At 41.4% G+C, this 25853-nt stretch overlaps 1 protein-coding gene across 2 annotated transcripts in view; it reads right to left on the reverse strand.

Moving 5' to 3' along the window:
* ZNF462 (zinc finger protein 462) overlaps positions 1 to 25853 on the reverse strand; it is a 49639-nt gene that overhangs the window by 1884 nt on the left and 21902 nt on the right. For both annotated transcript variants that reach the window (XM_075726829.1, XM_009486725.2), the window contains exons 7-10: positions 15296 to 15560; positions 12986 to 13122; positions 7230 to 7453; positions 4684 to 4816 (exon numbers count right to left, since the gene is read on the reverse strand). In XM_075726829.1, coding sequence (XP_075582944.1) covers positions 4684 to 4816; positions 7230 to 7453; positions 12986 to 13122; positions 15296 to 15560 — 759 coding nt within the window. The remainder of the gene's footprint in view (positions 1 to 4683; positions 4817 to 7229; positions 7454 to 12985; positions 13123 to 15295; positions 15561 to 25853) is intronic.

Raw genomic sequence — 25853 nt, forward strand, 5'->3', positions numbered from 1 at the left:
GCAAAATAAAAAAACCCACTAAAGCCCATCTATAATTTTTGAATTGGTAGTACAAATTTTCAGAAACAAAGACTTGGTATATTTAACATGTGATCCTCATAATGGATAGATACCCCTTCATCTGAAGTCTCATGGGTTAAGTCCTGCATTTTAACTGCATAGGTGTTTCATCCCATCCTAATCTTTTCTACAAAGTGCTTGGGGCCTCATTTGCAGAAGTGTCAAGCACCTAGTAATACGAGTGAAGTCACTGGCAGCTCAGGGAGCGGTATTTCTGACAGCCAAGCTCCATGTGAACACAGCCAGCTTTAACAAAGACGAAACGTTTTCTCACAAATTAAGAAGATCACCACACAAGCCATTAAAAATAATTGCATGGACTATCTCACTTGATTCTTTTGCTGGAAATGAGACAGCACCATCTGCTCAGAGCATTAATTCCTTAGCAGGGATTATCTTAAGCAAGAAATCAACAGAATGTCTTTCTGACTCCTCCCAAACTACATAATAAAAGAAAAGGGATTTTGCTTCATTTTGGTTCTGATCCCTGCTCACTTGATTTCTTCACTCTCAGATTTACTCTGTTCAAGATCAGCCTATGAACTTAAAATTGCCCACACATTCCCTATTATCCATATTTAAATTTAAGTCCTGTAAATGTATTTTTTGTGACACATTTCTCACTAGTTAGCCTTTAATTAAGTTCTACATGGAACGGTTCTGAACATCATTTTTTGCCTTTTCCCCCTGAAAGAAAAAACCCACACTTTCTATTTCTTACTGTCAGTCATTTATTATGTGGTTAAATATGACAAAGCAAGGTGCTGTGTCAAGAGGAACACCAGAAAGTCAGTCAATGCCATTAGTTCAGTCTACATCTGGATGATAACACCTTATACGTGGTACAAATTTATAAACATACTGTAACACACAGACTAGTCATGGTACAGGCACAAGTATTCATGGAGGGTAAAAGTTTTATAGGCAAATGCTGCTGTTCTGCAGAAGAACATACCTACTGTATAGCAGATAATAGGAAGTTTATTCTGGGCCTCTGCAGAGAGGAGATATGCAACATAAAGGCTGTTTTGCTCAAATAGGGAGTAGTTGGGGTTGTTCAGCCTGGAGGAAGGCTCCAGGGAGACCTTACTGTGACCTTTCAATACTTAAAGGAGGCTTATAAGAAAGATCAAGAGAGACTTTTTATCAGGGCCTGTAGTGACAGGACAAAGGGTGATGGTTTTAAACCAGAAGAGGTAGGTTTAGATTGGACATGAGGAAGAAATTTTTTGAGATGAGGGTGTTGAGACAGTGGAACAGGTTGCCAAGAGAAGGTGTGGATGCCCCATCATTAGAAGTGTTCAAGGTCAGATTGGACAGGGGCTTTAAGCAACCTGATCTAGTGAAAGATGTCTCTACCTATGGCAGAGGGGTTGGGCTGTATGACCTTTAAAGGTCCCTTCTAACCCAAACCAGTCCATGATTTACACTTGCAACTCCCATTAAGATTAGGAAGTGCTACTCTAGTAAATCCATCACCTCTTCAGGAAACACTATCGTGTCCACCATACTTCCCAAACAGTTTTGCTTCTAGGGCTGTGAATCTGGACTGCTTCCCTAGAGGAGTATCAGAAGCTGCTCTTCTCTGGGGCCTGCAGAAGAGAGGTAACAGACTGCAGACATCTGACCTCTCTGCGGTTTTCCTGCATCACATATACAAGACATTTATTTTTGTCTACTGTGGAAAAACACCTCTTGATTCCAGTTTCTGCTAAGACCAAGGCATAAAGGTCAGTAAAGATAAACAGTCCCTCTGGGATGCAGTCCCTACCAGGAGGAGCTGTTCTTTCCGTGGTGTATGCCAGACACCCTCTTTTTCCCCCCCTCATCCTTCTTCCTCCCAGGTCAATATATTTTCTGCTATCCTTTACCAGCAGGCAACGACTCCCTTCCTTTCCCATCCAAGATAGCAGTTCAGCTCTGCTGCCCTTCTTTTGTCCACTGTCCAACAGCCCATTTGGAGAAGGAACACACCGTTCTTTGCACCTTTGGTACTGCACATCCCAGCCTGAAGTGAAAGTGGTGAATCTAGGCAGCTGTTTGACTCATGCGAAGAAATCACGGTTCTGCCAAAGTCACAGACTTCAGGGGGTTCAGATGGCATTTGCTTCCAGATACTTGGAGCACACAGAGGCACTCTCAGCAAATCCCACTTCCTGTTAACACCACAAAGGCTAGATTGTCAAAAGCACCCAGTGGCATACAGGATTATACAGTTTGATGCGGTTTGAAAGCTCTGACAGCATTAGCCACTGTGACAGGCTATATTTAAAACCATAGGCCTGGTCCTCTGCTAACAGGGAAAACCATTTTTGTGTTAGAACTATCTTCTGAAAATCTATAGGGAGATGTCAGCACGCAACTCAGCATCCAACCACACCTTCAGTTCCTGTCTCACTGAGACATTTTTTGAAAGTGTACTTTGCATCTTGCACCTTATAGTGGTAATCCACAACTTGTCTAGAAAACTATAGTCAATACAACTGGATCTTTTCTAAATACCCTTGCTGTAGTAGGCATAAGGGTTTTCTGCATTTTCTACCTATTTTAGTATAATATATTACAAATGGTAACAGATTAAAAAGGAGAAAAAATAACAATGGTGAAACATTGACCCTACAGGCCAGTCAGGAAAGAATAGCTGCAAAACAAACTTGGAAATATGCATGATTTTTTTAGACTGGTCACCTGAACAAGCATGCAGAAATAATTTTAGCCAGTCATAGATTAAAAAACCACAGACACAGGTGAAAAAAGTACAAAATAAAACTTAGAATTATTAGGACACTGTCCCTTGCTTAACTATTGATCACATGAAACATGGGGTAACACTTACCTATTATCCCTGCAAATTTAAAAATCTCCAGCATAGAAGGTGGTATTTTTACATATTCAGAGTGTTACCTAAAGCCAATTTAAACAATGAACTTCACCTTGGTCTGTCCCCTTCCCCATGGTGCTTTTACAGGGATTTGTAAGGCTTGGCAGATACCACCTTCTTCTTGGTCTAGATACCATGGCTTCCAAGGTCACTTCAGCACCTGTGCCTGTACGTAATGCTAAGGTAATCCTCACAAGGACAGCATGACTCTTCATCCCCTGCTAGCTGTGGGTCTATACAAAACATTAATCAGCCTGCTACATCTGCAACTAAGGTGAGCTGGTCCTTTAGTCAAATCATTACACAATCATTGCTCCAGCCATGAAGCTCTGAGGGTTGAAGCTGTCCCCAAACAGACACACAAGCATGTTTGCACACGAGTTACTAGTATTGAACTTTGAAATGCATATAGAACAAACATCCCTTTAGGTCCTCCTCCCAATTTTTCTACTGCTCTACCTGAGATCTCGTCAAGGATATTTTTCATTAAAACATAAATGGTTTCTTATCCAACTTGCTTCCTTTCTCATTTAAATAAAAACTACCACTAACCACACTTGAAGTGAAGTGCTGGTGGTAAGCGCAGACTGAATTTATGCTGCAGGGACACTAAACAAAAGCCAAGATGCTGGGGTCTTGCTATTAAAAGGTGAGAAGCGTGATCTGAGCTCCTCCTGTTCTGTAAACAAGCTGTGAATCCAGAAATCGGAGTTTTTCAAGGTCTGAAAAGATGGAGGGAGACACGTTTTGCGAACAACTCCTGAGTGAGTTTGAAAGCTGAAAATTCAGGAGGTAAACATGGTGGCATATCTTTAGTTAAAGTACACAGAACTTGGCTAACTGCCGTCATCAGCATCAAGAAGGTGGGTGATGGCAGGAACCTGACATTCAGACATCACAGGGCTAAAGATGTTAAAGAGTTGCGAACATACTGCATTTGAATGATGAATTGTGCACCAGAGCAAACTAGACAACACACAGTTTACACCAGATACTGCAATAACCTGGTTTTCATGGGGGGAAGGTTGTTGAAAGGGAAGGACACGAAACTCTTAGTTCACTTTACAGAGAACTTACTTTTTCCCCGCTGATCTAACTTCGACCAAACCAAAAGCATTAGCAAGCACACGGCCTAGCCTTGCTGAAGTCAGCGGGATTAGTCTTAGATATGAACTTAGGCACATATTTAAATACAGAATGGTACAGGTGGGGCATGGACCCACCCTGGCTCCAGAGCTGCCAACTGCAGCAACTGCAACAGGACTGACTCTGTCTGACAAGGCATGCTGGGCACAGAGTAACAGCCCATAAAAAAGTCTGGCCACAACCCCTTCACCCCTCACTTGAACAATGCCAAGTGAAAAGCTGAAAATTGGTTACCAAAACAAAATCTGACAGACCACTAAAATACTCCACTTATATAGTTTTCCAAGCCCTTATAGATGTTATCTGCACAGGCAGATAAGTCACAGATGCTATCTGTGTTTTCTCATAGTACGTATTTTCTTAACAGACCAAAAACTTGTAATAAGGGTTAGAAATATGAGATTCCCCCAGGAGCAGTGTCTTCACAAAAGCCCCATTCTGCTCCTGCTGGCATGCCTGCATGGCTCTACAGGAATGCGCTGTAGAGTCAACAGCTGACCTTGCTTGGTGGGACTGGTGGGGCATGTTGCAGTGCCAAAAGGCGGGGGGGGTGTGGGGTGGGGGAGTGGTGGTGCTGGAAAGCAAGCTGCACTGACCTCTCTCTTCAGTCTTGGGGCTTAATTCTTCTTCTTTTTCTTCTTCATCACTGCTGGAGCTCTCTGTTTTCCCCTTCATTTGTTCCAACTGGTCCAAGTTAACCCGTCCAACCAGCTCAAAATTACGACTCACCTTTGAAAGAATCACTTCTGTCAGCAATCAGCACAATCACCAGCTAATCAGAAAAATCATCACATACGGAAAACAAAATCGAGTACACCCCAAAGCCTGCTCAGCTGGAGGTGACATGCAGTCACCTAATCAAATTAACACTCATTTCTTTTCAATGATAGTGATTCTTCTTGTGCTGTTTATTCTGCATTTCTTATTTTTGGTTTTCAAAAATTAATGACATTCAGTAAACCCCCCTCATTTCTTCCTGGTTTTGATGTCTTAAAAGAAATTCCAAGAAATGCAAAACACTTTAACTTGTATCTTCTTTTTATGGGACCATTCAACCGCTGTGATCAAACATTGCTATTGCACATCCACGCTGAAGGAAAATTCTTTGTGACTTTTTCAGCTTCATTCACGAAAGGATGGGTCTTTTACTAAGCACATGGCTGCTGTGTGCCCCATACACTTTCAGTCATTAATAACAGATTAATTTTCATTACGGAGGGCTGCAAAGTGCTTTGCAAACTGATACACAGACTGTAATGGGAACACTTCACCCAGCAGTCAAATTCAGCTAACCCTAGGGTGAAATGCACCAGCTACTTAACAGTTCACAGCAGCAGTATGAAAGGAGCAGCTTAGGGCACAGAAGTCAGGAACTCCACCACATCCAACAGAAACAGTAGTGGAGCAGTCCAGATTTACAGCAGAGGCGGAGAGCGTGGAGCATGACCAGGACACTAGGGCTAATACTTGTTGGATGGCAAGCGCCCTCTGAGCTCATTGATCACTGCTGGGAAGGATTTTGGACTCATCTTTCATGCAAAGAGACAGCCCTCCAGCAGCACAGGCACTGAGCCACAGAAGCAGAGAGGATGGAGATGGAGGAATGAGTGCAGTACAACACCTCCTGCAAGATGCTGAATGAAATATCAACACCTGCTGACTATTTTTTATCCCTCTGTGGGAAAGGGAAGTGAATAAACCTAAGGAGCATGCAAATTAGACTGTAGTATATCTCCAAATAGCAAACCATCCTAAATGCAGTGGTGTGCAGATTCCTAGCACTACTCCGTACAGACAGCTGTGATAAGGTTCTCTGACTTAACGCATTACCCACTGAGATTTAAACACACAAGACCACATGCAAGGCACTTAATTCAACTCAGCTCATGCACAGGAACTCTTTAAGGTGAAATATATCACTTGGGTATCTGAGCCCAGAACTTGGACACAAATTAGTGAGATATAAATTACTAAAAAAGAACTGGGGAAAAGATACCCTAAACTCCTGGCACCATCACTGCAGGTCTGGATCAGAAGGCAGAGCTAAGTAAGGGAATGATCTTCCCCGCCTGACGCACTGTCAAAAGAATGAGGAATAGTGCCTCCTGGATATGCCAGGCACCTTGCTGTAATGACTAGGAGGCGTGGAACATCTCACGTACCGTGTGTATTGCAGAAGACTCTCCAGAATTAATAAAGAATAGGGCAGATAAACACAGCAGGCCAACAATAGTTTACAGAGTTTGTTTTTGTAAGACAGCCAAATATTTTTTAGGCATAAAAAGTTTCGGTGGGACTTCTGCTTCTAATAATGTCAATACAAATGTATTTGGCGGTAAGGGTAGTGTCAATGAAGTAGGAGTGAGTTTTTAGTGAGGACCCGGGCAGCTCAGCTCCAACAAATGGAGGCATATAGCTGCCTCCCCTGGAAATGTGACAAAGCAGCACTCTAACAATACTCCAAAACACATCTCAGTTCTAGAACTTAAGTGTCTCTCAGCTACAGAAATTCAGCTACAGTGCCTCTCACAGTTACAGAAATTCAAAGCTAACAGTCTGTGGAAAGCCTCTAATGACTTCTCAAAGACTGGATCAGGTCTGCACTCAGGCACTCCACAAAAACTCCAAAGCAGTCTTAACTTAGGACCTGGTTATACTTGCTGTTTATCTTTCCCTTGTTAAATGTAAACGGGGATGTATTGCCCTCTTTGTTATTAAAATATGCATGGCATGTCACGCTGCTGAAGTTGCCAGAGCAATCTTATGTTTGGAATCTCCTGCCTTTTAGAGAAGCTGAATCACAGAGCCTTAAAAAGGGTTTCACAACCCTTTTTTTCCCCCTCTAAATAAACCTAGCATACACAAGTGCCTTTTCCAGATAATCATGCTCTGCATACAACAGTCTGCCAATTCTGATCGATCTGAACAGCTTTAGAAACCCTCAATTTGAGTTTCTAAAGAAAATAAGAAATAATAAGAAACAGAGGAAGTGAAGTCCAACACAGGATTAGTTTCCACATTTGGGGAGGAAGAGGAGAAAAAAACCAATGTCAAGTTAGCTACTCAGAGCTGACATGCAAGTAAACTAATTCAACATTTGCAAAGAGTAGACTGCTATGAATGAAAAGTATTTGGATGTTACCTTGTGCTCATCTCGAAGGTGAGTGTCCAGCTCCTCTGTGTGCTTGGTCTCATAGTAGCAGAGTTGGCATTTGTAAGGTTTCAGTTCATTGTGCTTCTCTATGTGCTGCTGCAAGCTCTCATCGCTGGAGCAGGTAAAGGTACACTTATCACAGCGGAAAACAACTCCCTGCAAGTACTTCGACAGTTTGGAACGGCAGACTTCAATGGGAACGACCCGCTCTTCTGTAGGGACAGGACAACACTCACTTAACAAATTTTATGAAATATCAGGCCCATGTATCAACAGTTTGGGCACTACCACCCACACAAGGAATAGGATCTGCTATACTGGGTAGGCAGTCTGTCTATAAAGGAATGGGAGCTAAGCTGGTCCAACACAAAAACCACAAGACAACAATTCTTCCTGCAATGACAGCATTAATCCTCCAAGGCTACAAATGCAGGTGTCCTCACAAATGTAACTGCTTATTGGGTGAAGGGGATCGGAATGGAGGTTTTGGGGCAAATGAGACTCCATCTACAAGTCAGAGTAGCAGAGCCTGGGAACACAAAACCAGCCATAAATCAGCCAGACCAAAAGTCCATTTTGGTTCAGTACTTGACAGCAGCCAGGAACAGCTGCTAGAAATGTAATAAACAGGGAAGCCGCAGGGTGCTTCCCAATGCACCACCCTGCTGGATCTATAAAAATCGGAGCTAGTATCCTCACCATCACATCTAAAGCTATCTCTCTGGGGACTGAGAGGGTAAGCAAGGCAGCACCTTTTCCTGGAAGAGGCTGTGCAGTTCAGCCAGGGGCAGAAACTTCCCAACACACCCACAGCTTTCAGAAAGCTCAGATTCAAAATCTGCATTCATGTCGTGTCACACTTCCCACAGTTCAGATCACGGATACAAGCATGTACTGAAAATGTTCTTGCTGAGTTTTTAAACTGTCCGCTTCTCAAACAAAGCACTGACGTTTAACAGAGCAGCAATTAATTTCAGTTATTTGACAGAGCCAGAATCCGATGTGCGTAACACTCATCCACTGTGGTTCCCCAAGCTCTAAGCTGTGCACACAAGGGAAACCCCAAATTTGACCCTTAAGCTGAGGGTCACCAGAAGATCCTCATTATGGGCTTTTGTTACTCAACTAGCCTTTTGAACTAGAACACTGAAATTTAGTATTGCTACTCCTCACAGACTGCAGGTTAAAGGAGGAGTTTGATCCTCCTCATGCAGGTTCATCCCTAACAACAGATTAAAACAAACTAACTAAAAAAACAGGTCTGAATCTCAGATGGTAGACATGAAGGCTAGGGGAATGTGAGACGTGGCAATCCACATATGGATCTGAGCCAATGGGCCCTTTTCTTTACCAAGGAGGGTAATATCACATCCAAAGACAACTACAGAAATACAAACTCCCTTAGGGTTTCTGGAAGGTGGCAAAAGCTCCTCTGTTCATTCACTTTTGGCCAATCCACATGCCACTGGTGTTCACAAGATCTTTTCTACAGCCCAAGAAAATACTCCATCCTGCTCAGCTTCTCCCTGAACACCAAAGTTATCCTATCTCATAACTTCCTCTTTGGCCTCTTCAAAAAGCAGTAGTTTTCCCCAAACTATGCTTTACCCGCCCTCCCCCCCCTGCCCCGGTGGACTTGTAATTCTTTTCTACACCAACAACAGTTTCACTAGCTATAAAGACACCAAGTTGTGGCCATTCAGGGTGGGAAAACAGGAGGGGAGAATAGGGTCTAAGAGACAACAGAATTTAAAGCTGTGATTCTGGGGTCATAAGAAGACTTTACAAGGTTGTTGCATGTGTGTGCTTTTGAACTCATTGAAAGGAGTGACGCAGCTGCTTTCAAAATGAGAAAGTCAAGTGAAGTTTTCAAAAAGAGAAATACTAATTAAAATTCACTTTTCCTCTAGCACCTGGCACAGATTAAAAAAAGCTAAAACATGGGATGGTATAAAACTTTTCACCTACCAGTCTAGAGTAATGTAGCATTCCGTAATTAGTGTTATCAAAACCTATTATCTCACGATCCCACACACACTCCCCAAATCAAAGGCAGCACAGTAACACAAGAAAAGCAAAATAAACATAAACATCAATTCTAGCCTGAAGGACTTCACTTTCAGGGAATGATTTAAAACTTTTACATGATGTATTCATGTCACTGAGCTTCCTCCAAGCAATGATTTTGGAGCTTGCAGGGTTATTTGGAGCCCAGAACTTCACATTTTGTAAGGTGATGCTCTCATCTCCAGCTTGCCCTTACAAAGCTCTGTTTATTTAATCACTCATTTAGAATGCACTTATCATATCTGGTCAACTGACAAAATTACAGCAAACCACAAAGTCCCACACACATATGGAAAGAAGTAGCATTGTTATCTATGCGTCTTCAAAGTTCAGCAGTATCTAAACAAAGACTACTGTACACGCCTCAGCAATAAGATGTCCCAAATTGTGGAACAGTTTAGCAAGAGGTGTAATTAAAAAACAACAACAAAATAAACATCTAAAAAGCATCATCTCGGTTTAAGAAATCCAATCCTTCCCTTAGACTGAAATAGTCATGCTAATTGTAATGCAGATCAGAGATTAAATTGAAAGGCCATTAATGCACTAGGTATTTGCAGTACAGTAACTCAAAGCAGACATAAATTTTTTTGCTCAAGGCACAAAAGCGCTCATGACTCTATCGGCTGTAAGGAAAAATCTTTACTCAGCAACACACCACAGAATATACAAGTTACTTCCTTCCCTTCAAGGTAAACCAAGTACAAACACAGTCCTACTACCTAGACATAGACCAATTATTTTGTCATGTTGGGTGTTTGCAAGTATGCATTTTTGCCTGCAAATCCAAGCTACAGTCACAGAACATGTAGCAATTGCATTCTTGTAGCCAAAGCAAGCACAGCACAAGGGTTCTGCATGTATCAATGAAGCTGTGTGTACAAGGCATAATGCCAGAAACAACCACATGCAAGGAATCAGGATATGTAGCAATGAAGCCTTTGGGGATGTAGATGAATTTGAAAATTTGCCTTTTTTATCTTGAAGTTACTATTCAAGAGAAATGGGTATGATTTCTATTAAATTGAAGAACAAAATCATTGTACCAGGAAGAGAATAAAATGATTGCTAAAAGAAGAAAAGATAATGCCCCTAGGATTTTAAAGTAGACCAAATAGTGATCTTGGTAAGTTGCATTCAGCCCTGGACAATACCAATGTGTTTCAAAATGTGTGATGGGAATGCTACTGGAAGGGATAATGAAAACTAACTGCACTGTCCAGACTAAATTAAAGGCCAGCACCTCTGCTGGCCACAGAGCAAGAGCTCACTGTCCTCTGTGTCTCCTCTCCCCAGACTTGCCTATCACAAAGGCCATGAAGAACTCAAGAGCCAAACTTCTTTTCTTCACCTACCTGCATAACAGCCTCTAGCTGTATCAATCCCCTGCTACAGGCCACCTGTAATGAGTCTGTGCTCCATCTGTACCCACAGAAGGGATAGTGAACTGCTTTTACACTGATGAGGAACAGGTGATACATGGAAGAAGGCTCTTGGAAGCCTCCTGTTTGCCCTCATTCATTTTTTCTCACTAAGCATTCAGGCTTCTAGCTGATAATGCTTTAGCCCTGTATAACTCAGCTTCCATAGCCACTCATTAAGAGGCAAATATAGTCTTCCATTCAAGCACATGCTGTTTCACCAAGGATTAGGGGTGCAGCAACTTGGAAGTAATGTAAGACACGCATCTGTAAACATGTCTTTTTACACAGGAGAAACATTAACTATGAATGGATCAAATCCCTCACTCTTGATTTTACACACTGCACCACTCCATCTACCTCAAAACTAACTTTCTTCAACCACAGCTCAGGGCTATGCCCTTGTTTTACCAATGCAATGACTATAAAAAGGAAGGCTATCTCAGACTACGTTCACCATTCCTCAGTCTCTCTTCCAGTGCATGTTAAATCTTGTCAAAATTGTCCGCTTCAGCTGCCACACAATTAAACACAAGGGTAGTGGTTTTTTTAGCTGGATATATGCACCAGAAAGAACTTTAAGGAAGGACCCTACTTAGAAAGAAAGTTACTTAGAGAAAACCCCTGCCCTTCCCTCAGTGGCCTCTGAGATTCATCAGCTATAATCCCATTTGCATTAAAACTTCTTTTACTCTGTTTTACCTCTCAAAGTGCTCTAGTGGGTATAATGCTATGTCCTTTGCTATCAGCTTTGTTTCAGCACCACAAAGGCTTGAGGGTGGTTTGTGCACTGAAGCAACAGCTCTACAAAAGAACAGATCCACAGAGTCACTTAGCAAGGAGGTAACCACCTCCTTGCAATTGGTCAGAAACAGCCCTGTACAAGGCAGTACAGCTGCTTGAGCTCATGAAGTTCTCTTCCACTTCTGCAACTGAACATTCTCAGTGTCAAGTCTATGCATGATGGAAAATACCCTAACTAAGCCCATTCAGGTCTCCCTCACCCTGTCTATCTGTATTTTAAAGGTCTGGCAGTGTCCACTGGAGGCCTGGCGCAGCCACAAAACAGAGTACACCTCAGCAGCACTTGGAACCATGTGGTCCCTTGCACAAGGCTTAACTAAACCCTCCTCTCCCCTGAAGTGAGCTAATTCTGGAGTATGTCCTCAAACTGGGCAAAATCTGACACAGCAACACCTTCAAAGACAGGAAGTAAAAGCTAAAGCATCTGCCAAACTCTTACAACCAAATAAGGCTGCTTTGTAATGTGCTTTCTGAATCACTGACAGGTCGTTTTTCCCAGATGTTCCCTCAGAATAGCCCTGCTAGCAGATAGAAATTTGTATGAACTCTGCCAACCTCACTGCTTTGGTACAAGAAGGACTTTAAGCTACCAACACTGGAAAGTGGTATGTTACAAGGAATTACGATAGTGCTTGTCACACCAGGATCTCCTCCAGGAAAAAGATGGCATGCAAAACTTGTGTTTGCTCACCACCAATACCCTACTGTGAAACTCTGCCCAACCTGTAAGCAGGCAGAGTGCCATCCCAACACATGGGTTTGGATTTCAGCAGCCAACAGACCATCTACAAGCATCTACAAGTGTGATAGCTATGGGCAGGAGTCCCAGCCCAGAGAGCCCAAACAGCTGTCTCTTCTGAGCTAGCAAGCCTGCAGTTAATAGAATATAGAAATCCCTAATCCCACTTTTAGCTGGCTTAAAAAAAGAAGGGAGAGGTGGAGATAGAAAAGGAGTCTTAAAGAAAAACAAAAATGTGATAATTCTTGTTTTGATCCTAAGAACACTAAAGAGAAAATATTCAAGCAAGTAATCAAGGGATATTTTGGGGCCTCTATGGTTAGTTGAAACACTTTGTCACAGAGTTTATGACAGCAAAGCCTTTATGGTAACAAGGACATAAGCACGAAACAACTCTGGCCTCGATCAGAGCTGTAAATTGGGGCAACTCTTGTTAAACAGGTGTTTGATGACTGTTAACCTCTCTAAGGAAAAGCTTAAAACTAGTTTTAAATCTGCCCTGTTTCAGCAGTGCCTAACTTTGAATTTTACAGGAAATAAGTAAGATGCATCATTTAGAAATGAAACCAAAGATACTCAAGGGCTGATGACTTATTCAACATACTTGTCCTCATGTACAGAGAGGGGAAAATTTAATGAAACCAGTCTGAAAGACAAGGGTGTTGTTCAGCATTCCCCTCATCAGATACAGACACATACAGGGATATTGTTACCTCTGTGTAGAACTATATGGTCAATCATGTTGCGTTTATATTTGGTGTGATATAGGCAAAGAGGACAGCGAAGGTCTTTGGGTCCTTCCTCAGGAACTGCCGAATGCCCAGCTTCCACGTGCATAGTAAAAGCAGATCTGTGAAACGGGAGGGAGAGATGGAAGCAGTCAGAAGAGGTGTGCAGGGAACGATGAAGTGTCACAGCTCTATAAGGGACGTGTCATGTAAAATGGTACAGATACCACTCAGCCTTGTCTTCACAGTGCCACATGGCATTTCAGCAGGGCTACTCACATGAGTAGCACATGAGCAGAGGTATTTGCAGGCTTGTACCCTCAAGTAACAAACACTCATTCTGACAAGATATTCTTTTGCATGGGTTGCTCTATAGGCACATTACTATAGTTAAGACAGCAAAAGAATTCCCATCTTTCACAGTCATTATTTGTCCTCAGGTTGAAATATCCAGTGTACTTTCTCTGGCAAAGATTAAATTTTTAGCAAGTTCAACAAAATCTATCAACTGTTCTGGACTTGCAGAGGTGAGGGCAGACTTATTTCTGGAGGCAGATAACATCCTTAACTACCTCTGTCTTTGTAGGACAAGCCCAAAACCAGCTAAAATGTTTAGATTGAGGATATAAAACAGACTTGCATTCACAGTGAGTTTGGCACTGAGTAGTTCGGTTTTAAAGCATCAGCTATAAGGATCTGAAAACCCAAGACTAAGAATACTCTTATTAATGTGGAGGAATGAATGAATACTCCACAGTATTTCTGAACAAAAAACTTCATGCTGCATACTTAAAAGTTGCAACAGACATGCATACAGAGGAAATGAACTGTACACCTATCTAACCACAAGCTCAACTACTGAAACGAGAGGTGTCTGTAAACTTGGGGCACTTGGTCACTTTTTCCTAAAGCAGTGGTAAAGCTTGCAAAAGCTAAGGAGCATGCCACATTGAACTAGAGTTAGAAGTCTCTCTGAAGTTCTTCAAGACTGTTAGCTTGAATACGAAGCAACTTATTAACACAACTGGCTTTGGGCCCAATCCAGAGATCACTGAATTCTACAGGTGTATTTCTATCAACATTAGTGAGTGCTTTCATGCATTTAAGTTCCTATTGTGAGCTGAAGAGGGGATTGGTATGGGGTTCCCCCCCGCCTTTTTTTAAAAGACACAAAACATGCTGTGCTTCTAAAAGAAGCAAGACTTAATCCTTGAGTGTTTGAGATGCCACATAAAAGAACACTACTCCGTTATGCAACTATGAATGCATTTAAATGCTGCTTGATTTAAGATGATTTCATTTAATCCAGGTAAAAGAAAACAGCACTCGCAAGATATGAACAGATTGAATGGACCTGGCAATTGCTGGTAATCTTTAAGAGAGATAGCAATCAGAATAAAGCACAAGCAGCAAATTTTACCATACAGGCAGCAAGGGGCTGAAGCAACAGAAGCTAGAGACATGTAGCTAGAGGTTGCTCTTGTGTGGATTCCCTTAGGTTTGTGCTCAACATTTTCTTCAAAAGAACTCCTCCCCTTTATGCAGTCATACTGCTTACTGTCACCAGTCTCCTAAGAACTTAACAAGTTTGAGACCTCAAATGTCAGCTGAGGGTGTTACGCTCGAGGGTCCAGCATATCAGGAGGAAATGATGAACAGCACAGGTGCACAGGCCTTTTGTTTCCTTATGGAAGAGCAGCTAAAAACACACACACACAAACACACACAGCACTGAGTTTTTGAATTTTGCACATCTAATTGGGTTTTCTGAAATGCTTCCATATGCTATCAGATATGCTAAAGAATGCTTTGCATTTCAGCTAGATAGATGGTATGAGAAATAAAATTACATGAGAGAGGTTTCTTCAGAAAGGTGATATAAATTCTCCTGTCTCCCTAGGACACTTGACTGTCCCATGCTTCATGCTGGTTGCACCAGGAAATGACCTTATTTTGGTAGAGAAAAATTTCACACTTGAGGATAAGGATAACCCTCTAATTGCCTATGCAGAGGGAAAAGTACTACCTGTACCATTTCCTCCAGCAAGTAAAACCTACTGCAAGGACTTACTGTGCTTTTGTCTGCAGCAGATGGTACCGGCTGTTGTAGGAGAGAGGAAAATGGATTACATGGATGCTGCTGTGATCTGGCATGGCATTTCCTATGTTCCTCTCCCTGGTCAGCAGTGGCCATGTTTCTGTTAGCTACAGCCAGCTCTCAAAGATCTCAGAAGTTTTTTCAAGTGCTAAAAAACCCCTCATGAGTTCAGTCTATCTGTTTTGCACAGTACTTACTTAAAGCCTGTATAAAAGGAACAATCTTTGCACTTGAAGAGTTTTTTCCCTCCATGCTTGTCACGGTAGTGACGCCGAATGCTCTGTATGTAACCCGAAGAAAATTCACAAAATTCACAGTTAAGGATGGCTTCCGTTTTTTCCACTCCTGCAGCACTCCCGGAAAGTGGGATTGGGCTGATGTTGTTGTTGTTCCTGGCCAAAGCTGCAGACTGGTAGTGGTTCAACTGCTGCTGAACATCAGGAGGCTCAGAGTATGAAGAGTCTGTAGAGAAACAGAGAGGAAGTTGTTATTCCAGGTGGATCAACAAATCCAAAAAGGTTTGAGGCCTGCTCCAGTACCTATAGGCTTTTAGAGGAGGTTGATCAAGATGTTTGTTATGAAATCCGCAGACAGCTTTCTGAAAGGATTAAGAAAAAGAGGTGTAGCACTTCTTAATCTAATATGTATTCTACAATTTAAAAGATGATCAGTATAAATTATGCTTTTTAGATCTGATTTGGGGAGGAAAGAAGTGACAGATTAAAATTAAAAGTAGTCTAAAAAGAAGTCTGGTTTTAAGACGGTTTTAATTTGTGACGGTGAAGCACATTAATCATACTGCCAAGTGTTTACTGCATAAATCAGACCAGATCCTCTCAAATGTCTTATGCCAGTTTACACCAGATGAAGATCTGGCTCATGATACATGTAAATAGCCTACCTAAAAGGAAAAAAAAAGAAAGGAAAAATAAATGGGTACTCTTCCTACTCATTCATTTAAGAAACCCACATCAAAAGTTAATTTTAGTGAAATGATACAATTTTAGTTTGTCACATTTGAAGCAGTCTTCACAAAAGGTAAATTCAAGTTCTCCTAGCTGATGATGTTTGAAATGAAGTCATCATTGGAAAAAAAGATATTTAATCATAAATTCCAGTAAAGCAAACTTCTAAACCACATTCCCTGAGAAGCTGCTAAGTTTTGCTATACTGAGAAAGAGATCTCTTTATACAGATATGTCTGTACAGACGCATCCCTTCTACAGTGCAACAGAACTCTGTCACACCATTTTAATGGCATGTGGAGAAACACAGTCCAGAGATGTCTCTGTACTGAAACTGAAAGCTATAATACTTTAGTTGGACCCCCCAAAAGAGGTGGTGGGGGAAGCGGGGAGGGTGGTGTTAAACCTTTCCCAACACACTGCTTGAATGTGGAGGTTAGGAATTCATCTGCTTTGTGCTATATAACCCACAGCTGCCCATGAATGGCACAAATGAAAGCAGACGAATAAAGCACAGATGAATTTCAGTGTAACTTTCCTGAAAAGAAGACAAAAGGCTCTTTTCTTAAGCTTTCTGGAAGAAGGAAAAAAAAAGCAAGGGGGGGGGGGGGGGGGGAGGAGGAGCAGGAGTCGGGATACAAACTGTACCAGCCACCTCCTGCTTTGATGGGTACTTCATTTTCCAAAGCTTAATTCCCTGACGCTGGATATGTTGGAATTCTCTAACAGGCATACTTGTGGGAACTTAACACCATCCATTCTAACCAATTAGTATGGAGAAACAAAAGGCAAACAGGCCTATACAGCACTCAGTATGGGGACTTCTCCACCTGTCTTCAAAAGAGTAAAATGCTTGCTTTCTTTTCTCACTACCACAGAAGGGGGTTATACATGCCTGAGAAACAAAAACCAAACTAAGAACAACAAAAAAACCTAAACACACAAACAAAACACAAGCAGGAGATAAATGTCTCTGGGCTCCCCTGGCTTCATCACCAGGTGTACAGCAAAGGCAAAGGCAGAGACATGAAAGATTCTGGTAAAATGAATGAAATACGTTTTGTTTTTCTTGTCCAAGCCTCATGAACTGAGGCTGGATTACAATGCGGCATTTATCATCTCCTGTTTCCATCACTTCTATGGCAGGTTTGCTCACCATGAGGGCTCGCAGTGAGCTCCACCTGTTCAAATGTCAAGGCTTTCTTTTCCTTGTGTTTGAAACAGGCTCTCCACTTCCTTTACTTTGGCACAGGACAGGCCTGAGAAGCTGCAAACCTCTGCAGAAGTCTCTTCTCCCTCAAAGACACCAACTGCATGCTTACCCGCCTTTGGAACAAGATCTTGAGACCCAAAACAAGGCCCATGGTTCTGAGCAGATTTCCTGACTTGCGTATCTGCAGCCTGGTGTCTGGGCTATTGGGTTCAATGCTTTTAAAAGCTCAAAACACAGTTAGACAGATTTCCTGACAAGGATATGACAGCCTAAAAAATGGTCTTTTTGTAGGAAACAGTTCTTTTTGTATGCGTACTAGTCAAATTACTTGTAGGGTACTGATTTAAGTCCAGTTTGTAGCTTACTCTTCCCTTCCTCAGGAAGAAGCGATCAAAAATTTCCATCACATCATCAAGGTTCCCAGCCAAAGCCTTAGTGATATTCACCGCTAAGAAAGTTATAGGTTTAAAAATCATTATTTTCAGAACAAGGAAGTTTTGTTGTTGTTTGGAAGATCTACTGTACGTCAGATGTTTTTATTTCCCCCATCATCTGGTGTGTATTATTCCAGCTTTTGAACTTTCAATAGAATATTTACATACTTCTGTGGAATCTGGTATGTGAAGACTACAAAAGTAGATAGCTACATGTCTATTCCCACAGAAAAAAAGTATATGGAGTAGCTTTCCTGGTCATCAGGAATAGCCAAAAGCAAATCCTACCTTTAACATTTGAATTCTTGCTTTCTTTCAGCCAGGACTCATTCACCTTACAATTTTTAGTATATTGCTCCATTACAGTTAAGATAGTTATGATATTTACAGAAAAAAAGCCAACTGAAGAGCTTATATGGAGAGTCTTACACCTAAACAATGGTAGCATGCATGTTCCTAGTTTTGCCTATGTATTCTTCCCCTTTTTCCTTGCCAAATGCTTTCGTTATTTTGCAATCCTTCTGGAGTGCAAGATTTAGCACTTCCTGAAGAAAAACACCCAGGATTTACACATGTGTATAGGGCTTCTGTTGGTTTCTGAGAATCAGCTTGCCAGACAGCTATCCTAGCATGCAGGTACAACACAGCTTCACAAGGAACACTTCGGACAGAGTCCAAAGCCGACTAAAGGCATGGGAGGTTTTCCACCAACTTCAGTGAACCACACTTGTTCATGCCCACTCCAAAACCACTGAAGGCAGTGGAAAGATAGTAACTGACCTGAGTTTGCTTCCAAACATGCGTTTTAGCACACAGCACAGAATGAACTGCCACCAAGTAAGAAAGAGATGATGGGTTTGAGGTTTTGGATTGTTTTTGTTCATTTTTCAAAATCAGTACCTGAAAGGACTAAGGAGGCAAATCCACAGCCAAGGAGCAACAACGCTACCTTAAACTGGCAGAGCACTTCTACGTGGGCATCTCCTCTGTTCCTGCTGGAAAAGTGGGCTGACGCTCCAAACAGCTCTGCAGGTACTTCAGTGCTGGGCTGACTTAAGATGTTGACCAAGTACTGTAAAGAGCCTTAGCATTTATACAAGTCTGGAGCTGCTGTGCACCAAACTGCTGGACACCTTTTGGTGGTGTTGCTGCAACAAGATGCCTGGATTTAAGAGTGGAGAATGAAGGAGGAAGAGAGCAGAGCTTTTCCCTCAGAACTGACCAACAATTGAGTCATGGCTGTCCAGACCTCAGACCTTTTCCTGCACCCCAAGCACAAAGGGTTGGGAGCACTCCGGAAAAGTGTTAACAACCTTGGCCTGGAGCAGGAAGAGGGTCTAGCCATCCATGTCTGAAAAAAGTAAAATGGCCCTAGAAGCCTACATCAAAGTCAGAAAGCAGAAGACAGACATTAAAATAAGCAAAGGAGTTAAGTGAATCTGTGTTAAGTAATGTAAAACACAAAGGCAAAAAAACATGAAGGGGAAGAAAATGAAGAAAAATGAAACACCAGGAAGTACCAATTACACGTTAAGGAAAAAAATGGCTTTTTTTTCTTTGAGCGGCCTCAAGGCAGCACAAGAAAATAAAGCATGTTCACGTATGCAGTGCAAGGAAAGAAAATGGACTACTTAGCCCTGACTGATTTAAAACAATCAAACAAACAAAAAAAGCCCACACCAAAACCACCAAGATCCATTTTTAAAAGTAGTTTTATCCAAAATGAATGGAAGGACTTCACCGTGCAACTCCAAAAGCAAGGTAACAGCATGGGATTATCTGACATAAAAGGACACCTACAGTCATGCCAAGAGGCAAAAATTAACAGTAATGGATGTAGTAAAAAATGGAAGAACAGCAGCGATGCTGCAAATCTCAGTTTTGAGATTTCACATATCACATCTACCTACAGACTACCTGCACAGGAAGAATAACAAGGCCAGCAAGTAGTGTAATCCCTGCCAGCACCTATGGATCTAAAAGACGACAGAATCTACTCTCAGTATAGAACAGTATTCTCATAGCCAAATGCAGAAATGACTAGTTGAAAGGAAAGCAGTAGAAATGATTGTCCACATGGTGCTCCATCAACACAGCCACATCTAAATTACTACTGTGTGCTTGTAATAATACATAAGTAAGTCTCATAGTGTCTCTGCACAGGGTGAAGAGAGACAGCATTTCCAGAGTACCTAAAACACTTAAATGCCTGGTAAGTGATGTTGCCACCATGAAAACTTTATTCAGACACAAAAGACTGGCACAATGAGTCTGTCAACAATACTGGAAGTTACTACTTCATCCAAAAGAGCATTCATAGTCTCCACTACAATGCAACGCCATACAATCATGAAAATGCAGCTTGATATACACCTTTATACCCTGGGATCATACACTGGGGAAAATACACAATGAAAACCCACCACAGAAGGAAAATGAAAATCCAAGTTTTCATGGACCCTCTGCAACATATGTTTCAGATACTTAAGAAAAACTTGTTTTTTTCAGAAGGAAAAAACCCATAAGGATTCTGATACGGATACATAAATTTACTCAAAAATTAAATGATGTTTTAATTATTTGTAGGTATTTTCAGAGCTATCAATGAACACATACACAACAGCAAAATACAACAAAACAAGACACCTAAATCAAACAACAACAGACCAGAAATACACCTGGACATGTCTAAGTAAGAGACACTGAGCAGCAGTTGAGAAACCAGAGGTAAAAGTACCTATTAAAGAAGTCAAATCATTGCTTCATCCTTTTAGGGTGAACAGAACTAGACACATCTAATACAAGCATTTGCATGCCTGCACAATGAGGGATAGGGATGGAAGGAGAAACACTCTTCAGGAAAAGCAACTATCTGAGTACACCGGAGAGCGAGCTTATTGCATTTGCAAACTACTAATAACTGAACAGCTCAATGACCAGAAGAAGATAGTGCGAGATAAAACTTAAGACACCACGCTTTCCTGGTACATCCACACAGAAACATCAACCAAAGTCAAAAGAGATCAGTATTTGTATGACAAATTAAACTGAAGAAGGGGATGTTTGGCTCCTGAGATAAGAAAAAAACAAAGAGAATGTATAAATAACAGAAAGTGCTTAAAAACACTTCGGGGGGAAAAAGGGTAATGTAGTAACAATACAGGCCTAAGACATTATGAATCTGTGAGCAAAAGTCCTAAAGAGACTAAAAGGAAAGTATTTGGAATGGTATTTAATTTTCCCTGAATTCATTCACATAAAGAGAAGTGTTCTAAGAATGACAGAAAAATTCCAAGGAATTAAGAAAAGCAGCAAACAAATGGTTTCTGCTGGATAGAAACATACTTGTGAAACCAAATCAAGATGCCATACTTTACCAAAAAATACTAACAAACACAAAATAGATGGCCAAAAGCACAGAGGATTGAACTAATAATAATTACTATTTTAAAAGCTGTAAGATAAGGCTAAGAGTGGAACTTATGAGATTTAGGAACATAAACCCTTCTGAAATTCAATGAGACTCAAAATTACCAGCTCACTGAGTGGTAGGATAGCACACAGTCATGAATGGCAACAGCTTGAAAAGTGGGAAGGTGACAAAGCAGGGTGTCATACAAAGATTGTCAAGACTACACACATTTGTTCACTTTATGCCATACAGCACTGACCTGGAAGGAAGAGTATGTGGGAGGGTGAAATGTTCTGGCAATAAATTAAGCTGAAGGGAGGGGAAGACAGAAGAGACTAAGATTCAGAGGGATGCAAGAAAACATTCATGAAGAAGCACAGGGAACCACACAGTACAAGGAAGTTTTATTCATTGCATGTTTAAAAGCAGAATATGAACCTACTCCTCTACCTAAATTCTGATTTGTACTAAAGAACCTTTACATTGCTAGGATATTGTGAATGAGATGCAATGGAAACAAACTTTGTGTCCGTGTTCGCACACTCCAAAAGACAAAAGAAAACAGTAATCATAGAGGAAAGAAAATAAAGCCCTGGAATAAAATTGCCATTTAAAGGATTTACAGCAAAAAAAACCCCAAACAAAAAACCAAAACCCCCAAAACCTTGTTGGAGGAGTTTATTTCAGCATTATCTGTAAAAGCCACTTTTTGGATCATTCTGGACCAGCTTTTGTGAGGAGCTATTACATATGTGTCTAAGGCTCAGAAGAGGGGACCCAGAAAGATACATGGACTACGCAATCTTGTTTATTCAAAAGAGGTGAGAAACTATATCCATGTTTCTTTATAACTTTGAATTCCCTTTTGTGTTATGTGCACACCTATCTCTGAATGGAACAGACACAGGATATATGCTATGCAGCTTCTTGTGCTAATATCAAAATAATTTCAAAGGGACATAAATTTAGTCTAAAAAGAAGAAAATAATAAATAATTTTATTGTCTGAATTCCTTTACACAGAGAGAGTCTCATACTGCTGCCTATTGAAGAATCTTGGAGTTTCATAATTGAGATCAAAGAGAGAGTGGCTATAATACTCTGTATAAGATGATGCAAAGGAAAGCAGTAGGAATTGTATAAGACTTAGGAAGGAGCAACGTAATTGATGAAATAAGTTATACCATATCATTTCCATCAGAAGAGAAGAACCAGTCCAAGAGCTTCCCATGCTCTCCTGTTTTTGAGTATCCAACGCTACCTGGAATTCCTATTAGCATTAGCTTTCAAGACAGGCACAACATGGTCATGAACACTGCCTGAATCATTACCCTGCTCTGCTAATACTGCGATTTGGATGGATCAGTTTTAGGGCTCAGGAAATACTTCATCGTATACTAGTTATCCTTTCTTTTCATCCGTCTTCCCCACAACAAAATTTCTTTCCTAGCTTCAATTCAGTTTAATTTTCCTGCAGTTCTTTAGGTGACTTGGCCACTTATGAGCCACACTTAGGCAGCACACAACCTTCTCATTATAAACTAGGCTCTTTCAGTAGCTGCTCTACCACTTGCAACCTTTGCAACATCAGTGCCAAGCCACTAAAGCTTTCTACAGTGCCAAGCCACTAAAGCTTTCTAAACCCACCGATTGCTTTGCCCATTGCCGCTTTTTCTTACAACGCAGGGATGATGCATGGGGAGTGCACTGTGTTTCCTTTGCTCTGGCATTTGTGTTACTTCACCTCTGTTTACCCACCGCCTTCTGTTTAAAGAACGTTGCAGGCTGAGAATCTGCTGCCACTGGTTTATACTGGGTGAACAGTTCAAACTGTTGGTCATGTTTCAGCCCTATATTCTTACCTTTTGTTATTCAAGGAATAAAATCCATTGTCTAAATACAGGGTGGCACTTAAAACCAAGACTTCTGCTACATGTCAAACACTGGGATGTCCATGTGCTTACCTATTTCCATAAAATGCATAAAATTAAAAAGTTGCCTAGCTACTCCTTATTCTGTTGAGCTAAACTCAAACCTCATAAATGCAAGTGCACTTACAGAAGAGAGGAACATGAACAAATCTAGAAATAGCTTTAGCAAGATGCTGATTTAACCAATCTGCCAAAAGAAGTTACTGGTAACAGGTTCTCTTCTGAATTTACAAAGGTTTCCTACTTCGACTGGTCCTTCACTTAGACAATAATCTACGGAGCAATTTTTTTTTTTTTTGGCACCAGTAACCGAACCATCCTCATGCTATTATGCTCCATGATTTGCTTCTCATTTTTACGGGCAATTAATCAGATATTTTTAAGGAGCACTCCATTTCCTTCTCTATTGCTCTGGCCCTTTAAGCATTTGTATTAATACAAACACACAGCCACAAACACACATGCTGCTGCCACCTAAATGCTCACTTGCCTCTAAACTTGAAATGAAGAGGGGAAAGAAATCCAGCTTTATCAAATGCTACATTTTTGCATTCTGCTTTAAAACTGGCCCTATAATTACAGTGACAATATATGGGTACTGAGGATCCATTCTAATCATAAAGCTCAGGAACTTGTAATTTGTTCTGGAGACCTCCAGCATACACTTTGACATTATTGTTGTTGTTGTTGTTGTTGTTGCCAACAGAAAGGCCTCATCTCTATCACCAGCTCTGAGCTCAGATCACTTTGGGCAGTATTTTCAAATTCTGGTACCAAATATGTAGTAACAATGTCCCTTAAAGAAGAAATAAAACCAGCTACTTAAACATCAAACTTTGGGCCATTAACTATGATGATGACATATGTCCATTTCATGAGCAAAGGAGTTTTACCTCTCCGTCAAGCACCAAATCCCTCTAGCAGGTTTTAGATCAATAGAAAGTAACTGGAGTCTCAGGGGACAGAGAGAGTATCAGTTAGCTTACACCAGAAGGCTACTAACATGTGGGAACAATAGCCTGTGGAAATGTTCTCTTGCACAGCATTGGTCAAGTCATACCACATATCACTTCACAACAATAGCATCCTTTTTAGTCTATATAGAATGATTACAAATTCCAGGGACAGCAGTAGTACATGACAGCTAAGAGAGTATCACCTACCACTTCGTCCCCTCCCCTGAACACAAAAATCAGAGCCAAAAGAAAGCAAAAACCTCAGGGAAAAAAAAAAGAAACAAAAGCCCCAGGACTCTAGATAGGCTACTTACTTTCCCCCGTGGGTGCAATCAGGTCATTTCTGTTTGCCCGGAAGGAATCCAGAAGATGTTTCTTCCTTCATTTATTACTTGATCCACCCAAACGACTTATTCTGTCTTCTCTCTACCCTAGGCAAGTCTTTCAGTATCACATCAATCCCATCGCAGCAGGCTGGCCAAATCCATAAAGACTGACAACAGCCTTCTCCCAGCTGCATGAGTTCCTGTCTCTATCCTGTTGAATCACAATTTTCCCTTTACCCATTCAGTTCAAGCACAAAAAACTCAGGATCAGAAAAGAGCACAATGAACAGCAAGCTGACACCCCCCTGAGCACAGCCAATGACAGAATAAACATCTCCCTCTGTTCCACTAGCCACAAAACTGTTCTCAACACACTGTAGGAAAAGGCCAAAAGCCAAACAACTATACACCAGTGGAAGAGAGCTGCAGAGAACAAGGTCATCCCCAGTGCCCTAGGTCCTTGAAACAGTGAGGAGTTTGTTCAGTAAACCTGGAGGTGAACAAGCCCTGCACTACTTCCACCACTCCCTGCCAATCTGATGCAGAAGAAAAGTTCCCATCTGATAATTAGTTTAACACTGACCACAAGATGTAAGACACACCAATAAGTACCATAGAGTTTTAATAAGCACTGGCAGGCAGTGTGGCCACTGGCTGCACCTCTGGGAAAGAAAGACAGGCAAAATCTGAGGGGAAAGCAGAAACTTGCTCTAGGTTGAGAAAGAAGGAACATGGCTTGGGGAAAGAAAGCAGCCTGCAAGGAAGAAGCGTTAATCTGATACTTCAGAGTGAGCACACAGCATCACTCCTACGGGGCACAAAAGCGGGGAAACGGGCAGAGCAAGTAGACAGCTCTTTGCAGCCTGACTGTACCTACAAAAGTAGAGGCATCTTCTGTTCTGCAGTATGCAGATCACCATCTTGCATCCTTAACATGGATCCCATCCCTCCAACTCACCTTGCAATTGAAGCAATTAGGTATTGAAGCTTTGCCTGAATTTGCCCTGTAGTCGCTACTGGCTCTCTGCTTCCCCAGTCAAACAACAGTCAAATAAAAGTGTCTCAAACTTTGAAAGAGTGGGGTCCAAACCTCTCCCCCTGAAAAAAACCCCAAACCCCAAACTAAATACAAAGAAAAGGCTATTCTGCTCCAATACAAGTTTTCTAGGCTGTAAGGACTCAGACCATTGTGGTCATCCCCAAACAGCAACAGCCACAAAACACCAAGACACAGTAGCAACAATGAGAGAGAAACGGCACCAAAGGTGAAGAGGATGGTCTTAGAACTTTCTGCCCTGACTGGAAGGTTAGAAAAATATCCCTTATCAAGAGCAACAGTGCACACAAACAGAAATAAACAAGTCAGCCACAAACTATGGTATGAATTTTAAAAAAAAAAAAAAAATAATCAGGGGTAGTATGTCTGAACGTAGGGAAATCTTGGCTCTCTTCTGAAAGGTGAAGGAAGATATGTGCTCTAGGGCTGAGTGGATCACTGTAACAACCCTGCCTCACCAGC

The sequence above is a fragment of the Pelecanus crispus genome, chromosome Z (genome assembly GCF_030463565.1).
Source record: "Pelecanus crispus isolate bPelCri1 chromosome Z, bPelCri1.pri, whole genome shotgun sequence".
Classification (NCBI taxonomy): Eukaryota; Metazoa; Chordata; class Aves; order Pelecaniformes; family Pelecanidae; genus Pelecanus; species Pelecanus crispus.